Source organism: Onychostoma macrolepis, chromosome 08, assembly GCF_012432095.1.
Source record: "Onychostoma macrolepis isolate SWU-2019 chromosome 08, ASM1243209v1, whole genome shotgun sequence".
NCBI classification, from domain to species: domain Eukaryota; kingdom Metazoa; phylum Chordata; class Actinopteri; order Cypriniformes; family Cyprinidae; genus Onychostoma; species Onychostoma macrolepis.
This window is the reverse complement of record NC_081162.1, coordinates 12,746,417-12,765,569: the sequence shown is the minus strand read 5'-3', so window position 1 is coordinate 12,765,569 and position 19,153 is coordinate 12,746,417. Positions and strand designations below refer to the sequence as shown.

At 36.0% G+C, this 19,153-nt stretch overlaps 2 protein-coding genes and 1 long non-coding RNA gene across 3 annotated transcripts in view; 2 read left to right on the top strand and 1 right to left on the bottom strand.

The window, feature by feature from the left end:
- The window catches only part of ercc6l2 (excision repair cross-complementation group 6-like 2), a 35,356-nt gene extending 23,372 nt beyond the window's left edge, over nucleotides 1-11,984 (bottom strand). Inside the window, exons 1-3 of the mRNA XM_058784020.1 lie at nucleotides 11,802-11,984; nucleotides 8,025-8,056; nucleotides 7,706-7,813 (exon numbers count right to left, since the gene is read on the bottom strand). The gene's annotated coding sequence lies outside the window, so the exon portion shown is untranslated. The remainder of the gene's footprint in view (nucleotides 1-7,705; nucleotides 7,814-8,024; nucleotides 8,057-11,801) is intronic.
- Nucleotides 11,442-16,621, top strand: LOC131545317 (uncharacterized). Its single transcript, XR_009272406.1, has 3 exons — nucleotides 11,442-11,735; nucleotides 12,808-12,889; nucleotides 16,565-16,621. It is a non-coding gene; the product is annotated as an uncharacterized LOC131545317 (long non-coding RNA).
- A 1,227-nt stretch (nucleotides 16,622-17,848) lies between these two features.
- Nucleotides 17,849-19,153, top strand: part of ptch1 (patched 1) — a 62,201-nt gene continuing 60,896 nt past the window's right edge. Inside the window, 1 exon segment of the mRNA XM_058784017.1 lies at nucleotides 17,849-18,470. Coding sequence (XP_058640000.1) covers nucleotides 18,303-18,470 — 168 coding nt within the window. The 5' untranslated portion in view covers nucleotides 17,849-18,302.

The following is a 19,153-nucleotide window of genomic DNA, read 5'->3' as shown; positions in this document are numbered from 1 at the left end:
ATTTCTAACAGAGTCAAGTCAAGTCAAGTCACCTTTATTTATATAGCGCTTTTAACAATACAGATTGTGTCAAAGCACTTAACAGTATCAAATTGGAAGTCAGTCACTTGTTGATTTTTTTATCTGTTGGTATTTGATAGCATCCATGATGCCATGTGTCTAACAAGATGTCCAGGACCTCCAGCAGAAATATAGGCCCACAACATCAAAAATACAGCAGTGTATTTCATTGTACACATGGGGTACTTTTTATCCCTGTGTTCACCAAACCCATCTTGAGTGTTTGCTGCTAAAAAGCTCATTTTTTAGTTTCATCTGACCATAGAAGCCAGTCCCATTTGAAGTTCCAGTCGTGTCTGATAACTGAATATGCTGGAGTTTGTTTTTGGATGAGCTAGGAGAATTTTTCTTGAAACCCTCCCAAACAACATGTGGTGATGTAGGTGCTGTTTGACAATTTTTTTTAAGGTTTTCTGACCCCCGACACCTCAACAATTTTCTGCAATTCTCCAGCTGTGGTCCTTGGAGAGTCTTTAGCCACTCAAACTCTCCTTCTTAGATTTTTGTGATTTTTTTAAATAAAATATCAAAAGGATTAACAATGCAGATTAATTTTCACAGCCTTCTTTGATCATATTTACCAAGGGTGGCGATATTTTTGGCCATGACTGTATATACACATATACATACACACACATATATATATATATATATATATATATATATATATATATATATATATATATATATAAATTCTATATATATTATTTCATTTCCATTTAGTATGTTGAAGTACTAAAATAACTCAAATTAAATAAAACTAAAACTTAATAAAAAACCTATGCAGACATCATAAAAAAACAAAACAATAAAATGACAACATTACTACAACTGTAACTAAGACTAAAATAGATAAATACAAATCAAACTGCATTAGTTTATCAGTAATCCTAAAAAATAACACTGAGCCAAACACGCATGCTAAAAAAACAGCAACAACTTACTTACACATAGTAAGAAATGGTTATAAAAACTGAAACAGAAGTGAAACAAGTAGTAGGAAAGAGGAAAAATAAAAAGCGATACTTATATCCCTTGTCTGATTCCCTGTCCGGGTGAGTCGCACGGTAGAGTCGATGGTCTTTACACTCTTCGGTCTTCACACAAGGAGGCCTTCACACAACGGCTGCCGCGGTAAACTAAGCTTTTTTTATACCCGTCTAACAAAATACTAATTCAATTCAGCTGAACACACTTTCCTGTTAATCACAACAAATGGCCAAGCAAGTGCCCAACACTGATAAGGGACGCGATATGTTGCTGGCCTTTCCTAGCAACGACAACTGCGCTAAACACTAATAAACAAGTAAATACACTTACGAGCTGATTTTAACTTCCACTGATTGACTGCATTCTCTACTGTAGGAGAGGAATAATTGTATAAACTTGCCAACCAACAACATGTATGTTAGACCCGATTCCATCTAAACTACTAAAAGAGCTGCTTCCAGAAGTCATAGATCCTCTTTTGGCTATTATTAATTCATCATTGTCATTAGAATATGTCCCCAAAACCTTCAAATTGGCTGTTATTAAGCCTCTCATTAAAAAAACACAACTTGACCCCAAAGATCTAGTTAATTACAGACCGATCTCAAATCTCCCTTTTCTGTCAAAGATACTAGAAAAGGTAGTATTCTCACAATTATATTCCTTCTTAGAGAAAAATGATATCTGTGAGGAATTCCAGTCAGGATTTAGATCGTATCATAGTACGGAGACTGCTCTCATTAGAGTTACAAATGACCTGCTTCTATCATCTGATCGTGGTTGTATCTCTTTATTAGTTCTACTGGATCTTAGCGCTGCGTTCGACACTATCGACCACAACATTCTTTTGAATAGACTACAAAACTTTGTTGGCATTAGTGGAAGCGCCTTAGCATGGTTCAAATCATACTTATCTGACCGCCATCAGTTCGTAGCAGTGAATGAAGAGGTATCATATCGATCACAAGTGCAGTATGGAGTACCTCAAGGCTCAGTACTAGGGCCGTTACTTTTCACGCTTTACATGTTACCCTTGGGAGATATTATCAGGAGACATGGTGTTGGCTTTCACTGTTATGCTGATGATACTCAGCTCTATATTTCTTCGCGGCCCGGTGAAAAACAACAAATTGAGAAACTAACGGAATGCATAGTCAATTTAAAAAACTGGATGACGAGTAATTTTTTACTGTTAATTATCGGACCTAAAAACCCCACATGTAATAACCTAGAACATTATCTAACACTTGATGGCTGCTCTGTCAATTCTTCTTCACCAGTCAGGAACCTAGGTGTGCTGTTCGATAGCAATCTTTCATTTGAAAGCCATGTTTCTAGCATCTGTAAAACTGTGTTTTTTCATCTCAAAAGCTTATCTAAATTGTGACCTATGCTCTCAACGTCAAATGCAGAAATGTTAATTCATGCGTTTATGACCTCAAGGTTAGACTATTGTAATGCTTTATTGGGTGGTTGTTCTGCACGCTTGATCAACAAACTACAGTTAGTCCAAAATGCAGCAGCTAGAGTCCTTACTAGAACCAGGAAATATGACCATATTAGCCCGGTTCTGTCAACATTGCACTGGCTCCCTATCAAACATCGGATAGATTTTAAAATCTTGTTAATTACTTATAAAGCCCTGAATGGTTTAGCTCCTCAGTACTTGAGCGAGCTCTTATCACACTATAGTCCTCCACGTCCACTGCGTTCTCAAAACTCTGGCCGTTTGATAATACCTAGAATATCAAAATCGACTGCGGGTGGCAGATCCTTTTCCTATTTAGCACCCAAACTCTGGAACAATCTACCTAACACTGTTCGGGAGGCAGACACACTCTGTCAGTTTAAATCTAGATTAAAGACCCATCTCTTTAGCCTGGCTTACACATAACACACTAATATGCTTCTATTATTCAAATCCATTAAAGGATTGTTAGGCTGCATTAATTAGATCAACCGGAACCGGAAACACTCCCCATAACACACGATGTACTCGTTACATCGTAAGTAGAATGGCATCTACGCTAATATTTGTCTGTTTCTTTCCTATTCTGTTTCTCAGTCCGTATCCGATCAGATGGTGGATCAGCACCAAGAGATGATGTCTACAGCCCTGATCGTCAGCGGAGACCAGGACACCCAGATGAGCCCCAAAGACATTTCCCCAGTCAAGTCAAGTCAAGTCACCTTTATTTATATAGCGCTTTTAACAATACAGATTGTGTCAAAGCACTTAACAGTATCAAATTGGAGGATAGAGTGTCAGTAATGTATAATGATAAGATTAAACACTCAATTGAAGTGTGAAGTGAAGTGAAGACCTCAATTAAAATACAATAAAACTAAAAATATAATAAAATACCTAACTACATAATACTACTATTGTTAGAAATTGCAACAAAATTAAAATAGAAATATAAACTTTTGAACTGCGGGTTTCGTCTGGCCAGAGGAGAACTGGCCCCCCGACTGAGCCTGGTTTCTCCCAAGGTTTTTTTCTCCATCCTGTCACAGAGGGAGTTTTGGTTCCTTGCCGCTGTCGCCTCTGGCTTGCTCAGTTGGGGACACTTCATTTCTAGCGATTATCGTCGATTTGATTGCACAGATACTATTTGAACTAAACTGAGCTAGACAATGACATCTCTGAATTCAATAATGAAATGCCTTTAACTGAAAATTGAGTGTTTATTCTTATTATTATACATTACTGACACTCTATCTTCCAATTTGATACACTGTTAAAAATGACCGTGATTTTAATGGTAAAAAATTGTGAAAAAGCTACAGTAAAAACCTGTTAAATGGTTAACGGTAAGTTCCCCTAATATATATGGTGAAAAACTGTAATAGACATTTCAGACAATTTTACGGTGAAATACCGCTTTTGGAAGTGAAAAAGAATGTAAAATTTACAGGGAAAAAACGTAAATTGACGTTTCCAGAATTCCCTGTGTTGCATTTCAAATTTTGTTTGAATTTTATGTTTTTTCTTTGAAATAACTAGGTTTCTTCTTAGTTTTTTCTACCGTATATTTACCGTATATTTTTTTAAGGTATAATTCTGGCAACCACAGCTGCTGTTTTTTTACCGTATATTTTACAGCATTTTTTTACAGTGTACTGTTAAGTGCTTTGACACAATCTGTATTGTTAAAAGTGCTATATAAATAAAAGTGACTTGACTTGCTTCTCTCAAAGACTATACTTTAATCGGGTTTTTATTACTTTTTATTCCACCCCAACTAATGATAATGAATAATGTATACAAGTGTCATTTATCATGCCTTCATCAATTATTTTTTACTATAATCAAATATACTATTCAATATGAAAAAAAAGGTACAGAATTTACACTCAAAAAGTGACTTTTTTTATTGTTTACATTTTTTATTTAAAGCCATTGTATCATGTTTCCTATGGAAGCCCGTTTCCACCACTGAATAAAAAAAAATTAAAAAGGTAATTGCAACTTTTTATCTCACAATTCTGACTTTTTTTCTCACAATTGCGAGTTTACATCTCACAATTCAGACTTTTTTTCTCAGAACTGCCTGATACAAACTCACAATTCTCTCAGAATTGTTACACTGTAAAAAGTGATAAGTTGACTTAACTTAAAAAAATTGAGGAAACCCGTTGCCTTAAAATTATTAAGTAAATAATAATATTAAAAAATAATTTAAGTGAATTGTCAAGTTCACTTAACTTTTTTTTTACTATTATTATTAACTTAATAATTTTAAGGCAACGGGTTTCCTCAATTTTTTTAAGTTAAGTCAACTTATCACTTTTTACAGTGTAGATATAAACTCGCAATTGTGAGAAAAAAGTTAGAATTGCAAGATACAAACTCGCAATTGCAAGAAAAACAAATTCTTGCAATTGCGAATTTATAATTCTGAAAAAAGTCAGAATTGCGATATGTAAAGTCAGAATTGCGGGTTATAAAGTTTATATCTCACAATTCTGAGAAAAATTACAAATTTATATGACGCAATTCTAAGAAAAAAAAGTCAGAATTGCGAGATGTAAACTCGCAATTATGAGATAAAAAGTCAGAATTGTAAGATAAAAAGTTTTTTATTTTTTATTCAGTGGCAGAAACGGGCTTCCATATAGGTTTCTCATTCAAACTTGATTGCATCATGGTAAACTGACTTGAAACCGGCTTAACTCAATGTTTTTATTTTGAAAGACCATCTTTCAATCAAGTAGTTCTTTTTTTTTAAGCAAAATGAGAAAATAGAGAGACTTGTTAATGTCTAATGTTCTATGTTTGCATTTTAAAAGACTTTCTGTTATGTTGGTGTTCTTGGCAAGATGTGGTGAAATATGGAGCACGTATGCTTGAGGACCTGCTAAAAAGTCATTGTTATGATTAAAAAGCAACTCCAGTAGAAATGCTAGGGATGTACACAGTACCATCCTTAAACTGCCAACAAATAGCATCATATGTCTAAATAAATGTTATGTTTTACTTGCTAATGTATTACTATAACACTTTGGCTGAACTTGCATGGGAAGTGGTTCTACATTATGGAAACATGTTCTCTGTACTCAAACATTTCATGTAGGATGAACTAAAGCAAACAGAGTAAAATCAACTAAAATTAGACACGTCAAACATAACATGATTCAATCACGAGGAACCACTGTCCCTGATTGAGTTTTTTTTTTTTTTTTTTGAGTGTACTTTGAGAAATTTTTACAAAGAAATGACAAGTAAAACATTGATTGAATTAAACATGATTTGTTTTTAAATGAAAGACTGAAATAGTATTTTATTGTAAACAAATAGTCTTGTAAATTATCTTTCTTTATTTTTTACAGTGTACTTTCTATAGATTTTATTGTTTTACCCTTAGACACAAGCTTAAAATCATAAAATGAAAATCCTAAAAATATTAGTTAAAAAAAAATAGGCCTAAATAAACTATGATAGTCCAAACAGAAAATTAAATGAGCATAAAGCAATGGGGTTTTTTCAGTGAAAATTATATTTATTTTAAAAAGTTTTAATTCTGTGTATTTACAAAGAGGTAGATATGGTTTGCTCAAGACAAAGGAGTCAGATGGTTTATTCCGAAATTGTAATTTCCACCACAGAATTTTCTGAAACACAATACATATTTGGCCTTGTAAATGACACTGTGGTGTAAATGTTCACGACGTTCGAACAATCAGGGAGTTTAACATCTTAAGTTTAAAGTCCACAGAGATTTTAGTGTCTTGTTACAGAATTTGTGTGACACTGTAGATTTTAAACATGTTCATGAGATGTTTTAAGAGACTGAGAGTTACTGCCATCAGACTACACACTACACATAACCATGTCACATGACCTCTCAGAGCCCATTCTCACACCATTGCCACATAAGGGAACTGTTTGTAACTCACGGTATGATACTCTCTCCTCTCTCTCTTTCTCTCTCTGTTTTTCGTCTTTGTGTGTGGCCCATCTACAAATAAATCTTTTTCTTACGCAGCCTATAATCAAACAAGATTGCAAAAAAAATATCAAATGAACATTAGCTGTAAATAATGCATATGATTTTTTGTAATTTAAATCGATGTGTGTGTGTCACTTTGAAAGATACATTTTATATTTAATAAGCAGTAAATATACTACTGGTCCAAATTTTGGAATAATTAAGATTTGTTAATGTTTCAAAAGAAGTTCACCAAGGTTGCATTTATTTAACAGCAATTTGTAAACCAGAATTACAATTTCTATTTTATACATTTTGAAAAGTAATGTATTCCTGCAATGGCAAAACTGAATTTTCAACAGCCATTACGCCAGTCTTCAGTGTCACATGATCCTTCAAAAATTATTTAAATATGCTGATTGCGTGCTCAGTTATTATTGATTATTATTGGTGCTTAATTTTTAATAATTGCTTCTCATTATTAATGGTGAAAATAGTTGCAGTGCTTAATCTTTCTGGTGGAAATGCACACACTTTTTTTCAGGATACTTTGATGAATAGAAAGTTAAAAAGAACAGCATTTATTGAGAAATTATTAATGTCTGTCACTTTTGATCAATTTAATGCACCATTGCTGAATAAAAGTATTAATTTCTTTAAAAGAAAATAATAATAATCGTACTTACCCCAACCTTTTTGGTCTCCACAATAATATGAAGCAGTTTTTAGAAAATAAGCCCCCAATGACCCAAAACTGCCCACCAATATTTTGACTGATAGTCATACTAAAATGAGGGATGACACAGAATTTGTCTTTATTTTTTTATCATGTTTGGCCACTAGGGGGAATGCAAACAACAAGCAATCAACTGTGTCCTCTTTGTGTTGTTCACACTGTACCACAGTTCACCACATTCAACAGAGTAGCTTTCATATGACCCAAATGAAACAGTGAAACTCTAACACAGAGTCACATAGTGACTGGCATTATGGCTACACATTCATAAACGTCACCAAAGGCAGCGCCAGTGACCTGCAGCTACATAAATACACACATGTGGGTGGTCATAAAGCAACAAATATTATACTTTGTTACTGACTTTATGAAGTTCATTTCATGTTTCGGGTCATGTTTAGGCACTGATACCAGATATCAAGCTGAGCGCAGAGGCGTTCCGCCTATGAGCGGTAAACTAAATACTGCTTGGTGTGTGGTCTCATACCTCCCAGGCTTGTTCCGGGGAGCTTGCACTCCTCCTGGGCTCCAAGATGGGAAAAAAGTCCAGCACAATAAAAGGAATGTTCGTCTTTACCAGAGAAACCACGTGTCTCTATTGTGTCAAATAAGGATGCAAACACAGACATGTCTATAACTTTGAACATAAGAAATTATTTCAGGGAAATATTTGAGGTTTTATGTTTGACAGCAGTCATTAAGGGTCTTTAACACATTATACTCAACACATATGCACATTTAAAATGGTATAATAAACATTTTATTTGCTTTAAGCTGTATCACAAATGTAAAAAAAATGTACTCACCCTCATTTCAAATCTCTTTGCATTTCTTTCTTCTGTGAAACACAAAAGAAGATATGAAAAATATACGGTTTTGTGTCTGTACAATAAATGTCAATGAGGTTTTTGAAGTGTTTTACAAGTAAACACTATTTCAGTCTTTCTACTTCAAAATATTTACAAGCAATTTTGGTGAAACTGTTTCATCATCACCAATTTTTTTCAGTACTAGGCTGAAACAACATAAATGATGATAGAATTGTTAGTTTTAGAGCAATTATCCCTTTAATAAGCACATAAATATCCACATTTGTATGTATTTGAACTGTAAGGACTTGGTAAACACTGTCAAATAGTGCTATATAAAACTTTGAATTTTGTCATGTCTTATAAACCTGACTCTAGAGACTACATCCATGCTATAAAAAGGTTGCATTTTAACTGGATATATGAAATACATACACATGCAAACACATGCTTGGGTCATGTCTGTATTAATCAAGAGCGTCTGACCGTAATTCTGAGTTGTGTTTGTTTAAACCAACTGTCAGTAACAATCCTTGTAATTTCAGGAAAGACCTGCTTGCCACAGATGTGAACTAAACACATAAGAAGACACACATTAACCGAGGGTGACTTTTGGCTGTGTAAAACCGACTGCGCTCAGACACATAACTATACCAGGGCATACTTAGTTATTGCAGTGATAAAAATTTTAATCTACTGTAGAAACAGTCAGTTTTAAACTTGCATAGTCTTTAAATTATTTGAAGCCAATTACGAAGTAAATGCAATTATAAAAGTTAACATGTAAACTTGAACTAGCTATCAAAAAGCTCTAAAACTTGGTGCCAGCATGCTTTTTGTGGGGCCCGATCAGGATTTTCATTGTGCTTACAGACTGAAAGAAGACAGGCATCTGCTAACCAATACAAATGTATGAAGTGTTTATTTTCCCAAGATTTTCCTCTCAGTCGCTGCCACGTGCAAACACCCCTGCAGCACATGTGGCCATACGTCTCCCTGAATACTGTGTTTGACAGTCAGGAATAATCACTTTCATAATACAAACAAATTCTGGCACTGGCCCTCTCTGTGTAAGCTATCTGACCAAAAGACAAAAGGTACGTCAGTGAAGCTTTCCAGGTGTTCCACTGAATCTGTGTCAGCCCTGCACCCCACATTGGAGATAACCCCCGGTCCAAGACAGATGAAAAGAAGTTCATTTATTCTGGGCTGTCTTAATGCTCATTATCATCAATATGCTTGTATATGATTAGCACCTGGTGTTGATTTTAAAGATAGTTTGAGAAGAAACATATTTTTATTTCTGTCCATTCTAGTGCTTTTTTTCAACATTCATTATAGAGGATGTTCATCTGAAGTGCTTAATTTACCAGTTATGTCAAAAAGACCAATCAGATTTTCTCACATCTCATTCCCACCATGATAAGAAATGACAGCAGAGGTTAAGAATGAGCGGGGAAACATGTGAATTACAATCAGAGCTGGGTAGTAACTGATTACATGTAATCTGATTACGTAATCAGATTCCAAAAATTAAGTACTTGTAATCAGAGTAAGTTACATTTTAAAATACTCATAATCAGACTACAGTTACTTTTTTATGGATTACATGATTACATATTATTCACACAATAGCAATAAATTATTCATAAATCATTGATTCTCCCTAATTTCTCTTTTTCATCTTTTAAATTTTCCTTTCTAAAATAGCCTACCGATTACATACATATTATATATGTATATATAGTCCAGTTTTGTGGACATTCACACAAAGATCAGTCATTAGTCAGGTGGCGAAAGCATTTGACCACTGGATTTACAAAAATCATTTCAGGTTTCAGAAGGGTTTCAACATTACATCAACTAGGCTGATGAACACATTCATTTTTATTTGAATTATTACTCTGTAGGTTTTTTAACCATGTATTATTAACTAATTAAAATGCACATATTCACGTTATTTCTTAGTTACATGTAATGCAGGCATTCCAAAACTTTTTGTCATCTAAACCTTATTCACCAAATATATTTGCTTTAAGTACCCCTTAGATTTTAAAATAAATATTTCAATAATTAAGTAACACGTTTGCATGCTCACAGTTTCTTTGATGTTGATTAATGATCACATTGCATGCAGGTAAATAAAAATATTTCACCTTTTTTTAGTAAGTGTTTTATTTCAAACAAAGACTATAGAAATGCAAAGACGGTTCTCTCCTATACTTATGAATGGGAGAAACTGCGACGTGCAATATGGAGGAATAGTCCTACCTTCTAAATGAAAGAGCCAAATTTCCCATAGAAACCTGACTAGACCAGCCAATGCAAATGTGCAGTCAAAAGCACATTATGACTCCGAATGCCCATTGCCTGGTCTAGCCTGAAAAATAAGCTTTTTAAACGCTATTTGAGCATAAGAAACAATGGGGCAATTCATTTCAGATTTTTGTAGCTGATTTGACATATGTCATTTAATTGTGAGTTCAGCGAGCAGTTTTTGAGATTTCAGGATTCCCCCATTCATTAAGATACTGTAGGTCTTGTACGAGCTGCCCGGAGGCGTTGCAAATATGGCCGCCAAGTGAAGAGACCTTCTTCGAAAGGGAGTTCAAATTAAAAAAAAAAAAATGTAAAAAGAAAAAAAAGAAAGGGAGTTTGTTTTAAAATGATTTATTTTCATTAAAAAAATTTATGATTTAATTAATTGTCAGCTTTTCATTAAACTCACAACCTCTCTGCAGTTCCTTTACGGACCCTAGTTTGGGAAACCTTGATATAATATAATGTTTAATGCACTTCATGTTGTAAATTACAATGAATGGAAAAAGTTTTCTTACTCTTTGCATTTTTTACATCATTATGGTACAAGATAATCAGATAATCTGATTACCTAAAATGTGTAATGTAACGGATTACGTTACTGACTGCAATTTTTGTCATGTAATCTGGAATCAGTAACGGGTTACAATTTTTAAGTAATCTACCCAGCTCTGATTACAATGCTGAGAAAAAGGGAGCATTACTGATGGATGACATTCAAAGAAATTGTGGCAGTGTGACTTAAAGGGACAGTTCATAAACAAAATAAATGAAACATATCACCATTTACTCACTCTCATCCAAAAGAATGAAAATATCTTAAAAAGAAGCTATTTTAAAGAATGTGCTAACATAAAACGAAAGACTTAGCTGTCAAAGTAGCTATAATGAGAACTCTGGTGCATTTGTCTCATGCTCTTATGCCATCCAATTTATGCCAAAAAACAAGACAACGCAAAATAAATCACTTCAAATCTGTACATAGGATTTATTCTATATATAGCATGCTTGAACGAAAACAGATATTCCTGAGTGGACTGCTTTAGTAAGATTTTGCCAAATCCTTCCCGCCCTTTGCAAGTTACGTCCTGATCACATGTATTCCTATCGAAATGACCGGATGTTGCTTGTGAAAGTTTGGTAAAGAACAGTAACGGAAAATTCACTAAACAGCTGTAATGGTCGTTTTCAATTAATATTGGGGTTGAGGTGTGGAGGGCGGAGCTGAGCAAACATTTTTAATTTATTACACTGGGAACTGAGCTTCATGCGTCATTGGGACTTACAGTGGACCAGAGAAAGCCTCGAGAGAGAGTGTCAAAAAGATTGAGAAACGTTAGATGCAGACATCAAGCAAAAGAAACGTGAGCGGCAGCCAATTGCTGGGAGGTTCGTACTCGAGTTAATTAAACTGACAGCATATCTGTACTGCGGGCATTTGGAAACAATGCTTACCTCTTTCCAATTTTAATTGCACGTAAAGTGCCGTTACGGAGAATGTACACTAATTTCGCTTATTTCTGCCCAGATTGTTAAAATGCCGGTCTTCTAAAGTCATACGATAGACTTGTGTAAGGAACAAAACAAACTAAAACTAAAAAATAAGCGGCACAAGAGTTATGTGGGAAGTGGTGAAGTACTGATGCCCAAATCGTAAATGAATCTTTTCAGTGAATCGGTTGATCCGGTTCACAAAAACGGACTCGTTCATGAATCCGATCCGATTCACAAGTTCCAATTCACTGCAGTGGGTTTTTTTGGGTTTTTTTGGTACTCAGTTGAAGCGCAATTATCGTGATTGACCGACTAAACTCGGTTTGTTCCTTTCATAAGCTTATCGTGTGACGTCAAATTACGTAAAAATTGTTTTGGTGACTTGATACGTTTATGATGTTTCATGTCGTTTTTAGGCTTGAAATCTTTTTTTTTTTTTTTAAGCTTGAAATCTTCCTCGATTCAAAACGAAAGTCATACAAGTTTGGAACAAGAGAGTGAGTAAATGATGATGAGAAAAGTGTTTTTCAATGTAATCAAACTAAATGCAATTTTATATTTTATTTTTGTCAAATATTATACTGTAAACCACTATTTTAAGTTATGGCGCAAAAATGTGCATGAGAACAATAGAACTAAAACATCTCCCAGGGCATAAGATCATTCATCCGCCCTCCATGTTATGACAGTGTTATTTGACATTCTGCAAATGACTTTTTGCAGACATATTATACAAATCTTGCTGTTATGTGAGTGCAGTTTATTGTAACAAAAGAAGGAAAGAGGAAGGCAGTAGATTTTCAGTCACATCAAACATACTTTCAACATTCAACATTTACCCCATGTCTTTCTGCATTCATATTTCAGTCTGAAATTGGCTAAAAGGAAGCAAAACATACTCTTATACTTTGTGATATACAACAGCGTGGTCTTATTGTCAGAAATCAATTAAAATATCACCCTGCAGGTTCCCGGTCCCTGCAGACCTGCAACTGGACCTCAACATCTGCACCACACCTCTTCTCTCCTCTCAACCAATCACTCGATCAGTAAGTGATGTGTTTTTCCCAAATTATTTCATAAGTGCTAACAGGCTCTCAGAGTCACCAGCGATTGTGTGCTGAAGAAAGAAGGTTGTAAATCTACAAGGCAGGCATTGATTGGACCTCAAAACAGCTTTTGTGTATAAACACCACACATTTGAAAAGCCAGTGGGAGAGGTTTGCACTGTATACTTGACATTTTATAAAATGGTGTGATGAAGGGATAGGAATAGAGTTCATAGCAAAGACATCTAAATAACGAATGGAGTGCGGTATTTTGCTCATGCTTTGTCCCAGAGTGTATAATCCAAGCATGGCCTGTGGTAAATGACTACAGATGTCTCTCTGTCATATGTCAAATGTAATAGTAAACATGATGAATAATAAGTCAGACGCTGAAAACATCAGATTTGATTTAACATCAGGACATCAGTGTATTCTCATACACTCATAAATGCCAATGATGCGCACAGATCTCTTTCAAGTCTTACATTTGTGATGCTGGTGTGCATATTAAGTACATAACCATAAATTATGTCACATCAGTGACAGTTTGTATAGATGATGTGTAAAAAAGATAGCATATGTAATATTGGCAGCGTCCGGACAGCGAGATTTAGTTTAGAATAATACAATTAGTTAGGAAAAAAGATCTCTGTCAAGAGACTGCAATACAAACCTGTCTGCACAGATTCTACACTCGCCATTTCTCAATAAATAAAGGTTTCTTTATAAAGACAGTACACCTCTGAGAAGCTCAATCAGCTGCCAAGCTTTGTATATGTAAAACTTTTTTGCCTAAATAATCATGATGCAGCCAATGAATTCACATATATTACAGCCAGCTGTGTTTACTTTATAATTGCCAATCTGAAAATGCTTCAAGGAACAGAGGGTCTTTTAGGGCTCGGAGCCACAGAGTTGCACACAAGCTGTAGGTACTTGCAGAGAGCCATGTCATCATATAATTCACTCCAAAATGACTCTGTTTTTGCAGAGTATTTTGTTTCTGCAGCATTTTACTCTGAACTGATCAATTATAGTAAGCTTAAAGAAATAGTTTACCAAAAATGAGAATTTGCTGAAATTGTACTCAAGGCCATCCAAGATGTAGATGAGTTTGTTTCTTCATCAGGACAGATTTGGAGAAATTTAGTATTACATCACTTGCTCACCAGTGGGTCCTCTGCAGTGAATGGGTGCCGTCAGAATGAGAGTCCAAACAGAGCTGATAAAAGCACGGCTCCTCTCCTTATGAAGCGAAAAGGTGTGTTTGTAATAAAGAATTTAAAAATCATTACGAAGACATTTTTAACTTTAAACTGTTGCTTCTGTCTAAAATATGAGTCCATGCATTATATTGCTTTCTCTAGCGAAAAAAAAAAAGTAATCTTGTCTGATTTAGGAGAGAACTATGCACAGATCAAGCACCGTTTACAAGCCACAAGTCCGAAACATGTTTTAAAAATGTGTTAGTGGATTTTGATGTGAGAGAACAACAGGGGATTTTTTTCACTTGAGGAAGTGTTATGATGAATCATGTTGTAATGAATTATGGATATATTTTAGCCAGAAATGACAGTTTAAAGTTAAAACGCCATAATGCATTTACTTCTTACAAACACACAGCTTTAACTTCACAAGACAGTAATTGATGGATTATTGTGATGTTTTATCAGCTGTTTGAACTCTTCTTCTGACGGCACCCATTCACTTCTGTAAATTCTGTAATGCCAAATTTCTTAAAATCTGTTCAGATGAAGAAACAAACTTATGTACATCTTTGACAGCTTGAGGGTGAGTATAATTCCTGCAAATGTTTTTTTTTTTTTTTTGGCGAACTGTTTCTTTAATACAGTCTTTATACGATTATTCAACCATCAGGCCCTTTTTTGGCAGATTTTGCCATGCATTATTATGCAAATGAATTTGTATAGTAAAGCAAATCAGGTTTTAATGTTCTGTCCTTATGGACAGTATTTCTGATGAGAGTCTGTAGAGCAGGACAAACATCACACAGCTGTGAAGCAAGACATTCATGATTTCCAAGGACCTCTCATGATGTATAGAAATATACTGTGTAATTAGTTAAGAAATGTGTGACCTTTTGTGTGCCTGGACGCTGGGGAGCTACTCACATCATGCTAATGAGAATGGAACGATTAATGTTTTTTGTGGAGACTTGGACAAATCCAATCTCGTGTTCACAGGAGTGTTATGTTTCTGTGAACTGCTGAGGACAGACGGTGGTGGAACAGAAAGGGTGTGTGGTAGATTTCTATAGTGATGAAATGAAAACAAAACACAAAATCAGTGCATACCTCAGAATTTTTTAAAATATGGGAAGGGTCCAAACTTAAGGCTGAAAATGATGATTGCTGCGACTGTAGGCTAAACATAGATCAGGATCTAGGCATTGGAGACTCAACCACTCTGAAGGGATTTACAAAAAAAAAAAAAAAAGGTTAGAACATTAAGTTTTCTTTTCTTTCCTTTTCTTTTCTTTTAGAGTTTAAAACTTGAATTTAAAGCTAAAGCATTCTTTTAAAATACTTTTCTCAGGATAAAATAATTTAAATAATTCTATAGAAAGTGGGATGGATTAATTCACTGAAGGGCTTGTAAATTTTTGGTCACTTTCAGTATCACATTTGCCTCATCAATGGTTAATTTTTGTCAACAATGTTTCACAAATAAATGCTATATGACGTTTTAATTGACATTTTCCCCAAAAGAATTCTGAAGAAATGGTTCTAGAAATAACCTTAAACATTTGTTATTACATTTAAATCACACAAAAATATGCAATATAAAACATTTCCACCACTGAAAACATCCAGCCTTCGCACAAAGGTAAATAGGCAGTTTTTCTGAATTGCTCTCCTTTCTCTAGTGTCACACTGATTATACAAGAGCCACACAATCGCAGAGGAAATTGGAGAGTGTAAACACTGGCAAAGAAGTGCTCAGAGCTGTCAAACACATCTGTGTGATTGAGCACAACCTTGTGCTATAGAGTAAACATGGGAAAAGTCATGGGTACATCACTGTAGTGGGAACCATGGCAAACTACCGGACTGTTGGGAGAGATTGAGTGAAACATAGCGCTCAAGACAGATCATATAGCTCAGAGAATCCAGCAGAGGAAGTTAATGACTAATGGTCCAGCTTTTTTTTTTTCCTTTCTGGAGGAAAATAATATGGCTATAATAATTTCCTGATGGTGGGCTGGGATAGGAAATGGATTCTTCATAACGATGTATCTCATTTTCGTGCTAATGTCAAGGCTTTCCTCCCATAGTCTCCTAAACGGATGACATCACCACTCCAATCATCGTTCAGTGTATATAGCTGCTTATATTTGTATTATTTTGTGTTGAATAATGTGCTTTGTGTTTGTAAGAGATTCAATAATGCAAAGGAAAACTAATCATGATGTATTGCAGAGCAGCATTGCGGCTTGGTGTGGGAGATTTTTCATTCTCAATAGTCGTAAACTATTTTTGGATGTGTGATATGCATAGTATAAAACCTATGTCATGTTTTCACAATACACTTGATGAAAAAGGGCAGCAAGACAAGGAATTCCCATGTTTTGGCACAGACTTGTTCAAAACTGTAACCCACCTGTGCACTATAAAAGACAACTCTCATTAATTGCATTTTTCCTTTGCCCTGTAGCCAGGAGCCAGTGCTCTCAGTATGGCCAATATCCAAACTGCCCAGCTGGGACTGGGAAAGGGAAGTCGATACAAGTAAAGTACACAATTACTTACAGTTCTTGTCTACAATTTGGCACAGAATGTGAATATATAATTGATTGTAATTATGTTTCATGTATTTTACATTCTTGTAGCTCAAAGAGTAGGACATTAGCTACACCAAGGTTATGGGTTTGATTGCCAGGGAATGCATGAACTGATCAAATTAGAGAATATCTTCAATGCAATGTTGATCGCTTTGTATAACAACGTCTGCCAAATGTAAAATTTATGTTTGATGTATTTTTGCTGTAGAATGTATCACACATAAACGGGTGTAAAATTCATATTAGCTATCCAAAAATTATGTTATCTAGGTGGTGCTCTATTCAGAACTATAACTTGTGTTCAGGAAATTAACAACTTTAATTATATATACCATTGCCTTGCTAAATATGGCCACAACTCTTCAAAACAACAATTTACGGTGAATGAAAACAACAGGTCTTTATTGGGCTGAAAACTGACAAATGTTTGTATGATATTAAAGGCTATTTGTTGGTGTAAGTTCTTGCAAAAACAAAGTCTTCTGAATGTATGTTGTGCAAAGAGAGAGCAAGAAAAGAAAGCATAAAAGAAAGCAAAATAGCCAAATGAAAATAAGCACAAAAAAGCTTTGAAATGAACAAGAAAAAAGAAACAAAAAGCAAAGAAACAAACAAGAAAGAAAAGGAAAAAAAGAAACAATCAAGAAAGAAAGAAAGAAAATGAAAAAAAAACAATACAAAAAAGGAAGAAAGAATTAGAGATGGAAAGACAATGACAAAGAAATAAATACAAACAAAAAGAAAGAAAGAAAGAATGTAAGAAAGAAAGAAGGAAAGAAAGAGGCAATGAATGAATGAAAGAAACAATCAAGAAAAACTAACAAAAAGCAAAGAAAAAAGATAAAAGTAAGAAATAAACGAAAAGAAAAGAAAAGGAAAAATGGCACAAGTCAAAAAGTGTTGTGTTGCCGGCTCGTCTGTGCTTTTCTTCTCTCGGAGATTTGTTCTGGCGCTTGGACGCGGCTCGAGTCGGACCCAGCGCTCGGACCCTGCAGAAAGTAGGCTTTGCTTCTTTAAGACTCCCCTGAAGTTTGAGATGCACACACGAGGGCTCGCGGCTTGGGTGGTCTCTCTACTTTGGTGAGCTGTTGCTAAGCAGCTAATAATAGTCGTGTTTGCTGAGTAATTTTTGCCCTTCTGGAACCAATCAGAGCCCAGGAACCCCGGCCATCTGACAGCCCCGGAGGCGGGATTTCGAGTGGCTTTGCCACGCCCCTCCTCCTCTGTCTCCGAATGGAGAGTGATCTTTTTTCACATCTATTGAATCTCTCAGAGATCGCCTTGTCGCGCGGCCTGAGGAGGGACCACATAGATCACAGAATGCTTCAGCCAGCGAGGGATCGACGTTTCCACAGCATCCACTTCGCCTTCTGATATCGCGGACTTTCCAGCGGACGGCGTGAAAGTGGGGAATTGTTGGAGACCTCCAGATTCGCGAAATGTTGGAATGGAAGGCGCAGACTCTGACTCGCCGTCTCAAACAGGAGTATGAAGTGCTTCGCGGATCTGGGATCAACGAGAGACAAACTTGGTTTTCTTCGGATATCACTAAACGCTCGCGGGGAAATACACTAGCGCGGATAACGAGACGTTCGGCGCAGACTTTGCAACATGGCCTCGGCTGTTAATGTGTCCTCCGAGCAGGAAAACAGAGACCCCGATCGGCCGAGGTTAACGCGGAGAAATAGGGGCAACTATCGGACCGCCGCGGCGGATTTGGAGTATTTGCAGCGGCCGAGCTATTGCGATGCCGCCTTTGCATTGGAGCAGATTTCAGAGGTGCTTTAACGTTTGCCCCGTTTGTTGGGAATGCTCTGACAAAGTGCTCAACTTTAGTGAAGTCGCTAGGTAACGGGATAGCCACGGCACCGATGGGGGTGTCTATGCGGGAAGCAACCTGTAGCCGCTCGAGGGATTCGCTGCATTTGTTCTCCGCTATGTGCATCTGTCGCGATTCAGTAATCGTAAACGTAACTGTCAGACGAGAAGCTGAGCTCGGAACGTGAAGCGAAGGGTCTAAAGTTTTGTTAGTGATGTTGGCCCTAGCCGACTGATTGAAGCCCCCTCAGATAGGATCTACACGGGGAGTAGTTTTCGTCCCGCACTGCTCAGGCACGATCCATGTGGCTGCCCTCTTCCGTTCACAAATATTGTCGTAACTCCCTCTGTGATGGCTGCAGCACTTCCCAAATCACATCACATCGCGTCCCTTCAGCTATGCGACCCACGTGCATCTCCGATATTGCATGGCTTTGGACATTGTAACCTGTGTCCCTGATACAGTGTCCAAAGGATGCAATCTGACACATTGCAGCAAGACTCAGATTTACGTTTAGTTTATGCGTGGAACCAGAACTTAATTGAATTACGCTATACTATTTGAAAGCCGAGAGAATGGTACAAGTAGTATGGCAAGCCGTTTTAACATTTAGTCACTGGAATTAAGTGGTATTTATTTTTGT